This window comes from Alosa pseudoharengus, unplaced genomic scaffold (genome assembly GCF_046254945.1).
Source record: "Alosa pseudoharengus isolate Yale_2024_CS ecotype anadromous, Long Island Sound unplaced genomic scaffold, YU_APseudo_1.1 YU_APseudo_1.1_scf_21, whole genome shotgun sequence".
NCBI classification, from domain to species: domain Eukaryota; kingdom Metazoa; phylum Chordata; class Actinopteri; order Clupeiformes; family Clupeidae; genus Alosa; species Alosa pseudoharengus.
Genome location: NW_027468674.1, coordinates 3,493,460 through 3,496,941, shown reverse-complemented (window position 1 = coordinate 3,496,941; position 3,482 = coordinate 3,493,460). Strand labels below are relative to the sequence as shown.

The 3,482-nt window shown below is 48.3% G+C and overlaps 1 protein-coding gene across 2 annotated transcripts in view; it reads left to right on the top strand.

Annotated features, from left to right (window-relative positions):
* il12rb2l (interleukin 12 receptor, beta 2a, like) overlaps positions 1 to 3,338 on the top strand; it is a 14,895-nt gene extending 11,557 nt beyond the window's left edge. For both annotated transcript variants that reach the window (XM_076297664.1, XM_076297663.1), the window contains exons 10-11: positions 1,160 to 1,232; positions 1,397 to 3,338. In XM_076297664.1, the coding sequence (XP_076153779.1) occupies positions 1,160 to 1,232; positions 1,397 to 1,915 (592 nt within the window). In that variant the 3' untranslated portion in view covers positions 1,916 to 3,338. The remainder of the gene's footprint in view (positions 1 to 1,159; positions 1,233 to 1,396) is intronic.
* Positions 3,339 to 3,482: the final 144 nt, after the last annotated feature.

The window sequence follows — 3,482 nt, the reverse complement described above, 5'->3', positions numbered from 1 at the left end:
GTTCTATCTACCGTTTTCTAAATCCAAAATGTTCGCCCACACCAGACTTATGCGATGCTGGTGCCTCCAACTCCGGGCTGCCTACGTTATCGCTCCCGCTTGCCATTTCTACACGTGACCCGCAGCACTCCACACCGCAGCACTCCACACCGCAGCACTGCACGCCTTTCATGCGAAAGGGGGAAAACCTGTCTGGGGTCACATATGGGTATGAGGCTACATTACGCATGCCATGAACCGTCAAAACCGTATGATGCACACATGCCCCGAACCGAGACAAGCGAACAGAACAGATTTTTTTTCATGAACCCGTAATACTGAACTACAAATATCAACAGAATGTTAAGAAACAATTGTTCTGCCATAATGTCATAATCGCCTAAGTGTTTCCACTAAGTGTCGCCAGATATCTGCTAAAGTTAGCATGAAAACCAGCTAGTATCGGTCCGACTCTGCTCAGTGTTGCCTAGATATCCACTAAAGTTTCCTCCAGCTAGCGTCGGCCCGACTCTGTTGTAATATCACTTTGGACCACATGTGGCGCTGTATTAAATACAGTGCAAGTCAGTCGAGGAGCATGTGCGGCTGTGTTAAAGACAACTTGGAGACTCCGAAACGCCACAACGCACCTTTAACCATGAGAGGTGGAAATTGATAGTGTACATACCTTTAACCATGCGTGGTGGAAATTGAGTGTACATACTGTTGCTATAATACGTTATATTTAGCTAAATAGCTAACTCCTTCACTTAGCTAAGGCAGGCAGCTAAGCAACGACTCATTGAAAAAGATTCAACCGGAAAAGTTTAATTATCTTTAACTTTGAGTGCCTCCATTTTTAGAAGCCCTGTGTTTTTAACTTTGAGTGCCCCATGTTTTTAGAAGCCCTGTGTTTTTTTTTTTTACTTTGAGTGCCTCACGTTTTTAGAAGCACCTGTTTTTTTCTCTGCTTGTGTTTAATGTCAGAGTCAGACACATCTCCATGGGGAAACAACTGAATTTGAGTACCTGGGGGTGAAAAAAGCATGTCAATCTGAGTGGCCACTAAAAGGCCAATTCATAGTCCAAGCCTTTATTTGTGAGTGTGAATATGTGTATGTCCTTTAGTGACCCAGAGGCGGGCTTTCTCTGAGGACTTGTTCTTTTTTGTGTGCTCTAGCTGGATCTACAAGACCCGCGTCCTCCAGTGTGGGTATGTGCCAGACCCTAAGCATAGCCAGCTACTGCAGGAGGTGAGGGTGTGTGTGTGTGTGTGTGTGTGTGTGTGTGTGTGTGTGGCTGACTAAGATGACAGCAAAGCTAGTAATGTTTAGTTGTTACAGTTTTATTAAAGTCTTGAATGTTACCTGTCCCTCTGTGTGTGTGTGTGTGTGTGTGTGTGTGTGTGTGTGTGTAGCTCAACCACCTGTGGCATCCCGTGCAGTTCTGCTCTCTCTCCGAGCCTGTCTTGAAGGGCTCTCAGTTGGAAGTCGTCCCCCTTCCGGAGAAGACGGACCCTCTGTGGCTTCAGACCAAAGACCGTCTGCACACGCCACACGCCACAGATGACCCTTACCCGGACCCCAGAGAGCACTTCTACCCCAACAGAGAGCACCTGCACCTGGACACCACACACCTGTCTGGGCCGGACGACTGGCCGCACACGGAGCAGGAGTGGCACCACATCCCACAGGAGGAGGAGGTGCAGGAGGAGGAGGAGAGGAGCTCAGACAGTGGCTTCTGCAGGACAGGGGAGTACAGCGACAGCCATCTGCTGGAGGATGAGGATGAGCTGAGGAGTGCAGAGGGAGAGGAGGAGGAAAGTGACTATGATGGGTGGAGAGAGAGAGAGGAGGAGGAGGAGGAGGATAGCTGGGACTTGTTCCAGAAGCCCAACTCGGACTACGAGAGACACATGCCTGTGGCCCACTGCTAACTCCTTCCCGCTGGACCGGAACTGGGCCGATCAGTCCCCTCCTACCTCACCGCTGACCTCCGACCTCTGAGGCCACAGCATGGACTTGGACTCGTTTTTCTCCTAAGGAACGAGAACTTCTCACGGAAACGTTTTCTCCTAAGGAACGAGAACTTCTCACGGAAACGTTTTCTCTTGAGGGGAACCCCTCTGGGAAACAGGTTCCTCGGTATTGGAGAAGAAAATAACAGCATATATATACGGGTTAGTGTAAACTAAACCTTTTCTGAAGACTGACAGGTGTGCACAATGTTATTTTTGAAAACGGAGAGCCGTTTATGAAAACAGCCGGCCACGTGTAAACGTAGCCTCAGGGAAGACATTGACACACAGGAGGGTTTTCAGGAAGATTAGCACCTTTCAGTGTTTCCTCTGAAACAGAACCTTACTGTAGGCACTGGGTATTGAGCACCGGGTGTGGACCACTGGGTTGACCAGTGATTGATTGACCAGACCAACTGTCACTGTATCACTGGATCACTGGTAAGGGGTGAGGGGTCCGCTTGACCGGTCGGGGGTGAGGGGTCCACTTAGTTAGTGTAGCTTAAGGAGGTCCGACCGAACATGAGAACCCCTCAGTGTTCCTGCTGACACTGAGTCTTACACTGTGTGTGGTTGGCTGATCAGACCAGACGGGGCGAGGGGGCGAGTGGAGCTTAGAAAGAGGTCCGACCCTCAGCTAGGCTGTCCATTTACCCTTCAACAGCTGACTTTGGCGGTGTCCTGTGCACCTGTGCACCACACGGCTATGGCGGCGTCCTGTACACCTGTACACCACACGGCTATGGCGGTGTCCTGTACACCTGTACACCACACGGCTATGGCGGCGTCCTGTACACCTGTACACCACACAGCTATGGCGGCGTACTTTACACCATATGACTGGATGCTTTTGTGCTTGTTAAACTGGAGTTGTGGCCTTTGAACTTCTGCTTGTTTTGTATTATTAGCGCCTCATGGTCCTCACTAGCCCCCGTCACAGCCGAGGAAGCCTGGCTCAGGCTTACACTGGGCTAGGCCCAGGACCTTCGCTGCTGGTGCTCTGAGCTGTTTCACAATCTCGGAACGGATAGCTGAGGCGTCTTTTTCTCTCAGATACTCCATGTTTAGCTGTTAAGAAAGGATCTGAGAAAAACACTGTTTACTGCACAATTGCCATATTTTGTATATTTTTAATAACATCCAATATTTGAAAGTGCCATAAGGATCTTGAATGTATTATTGCCCACTGCCCAGTTATTTTGTAATGTCAAGCTCAGATTTTTGATATGTGACGTGATGTTTTACATAGAAAATCATTTATCTGCATTGTATTTTGTTTATTAGTGTATGTTTTCTATTAAACGTTTTATATCTCTTGAATAAAAGTTGTGAAGTAGCTTTTTCCATTTGGTGATTTCTAGTTTTTTGGGGGGAGAATCTGACATGTTCTGATTGGGTGAAGTGATGAAGTGGGGACGGAAGCCTAGAGGAACCACTACTGATGTTGAAAACTCGTGTGCAGTTGCAACATTTCAGAAGACAGGGA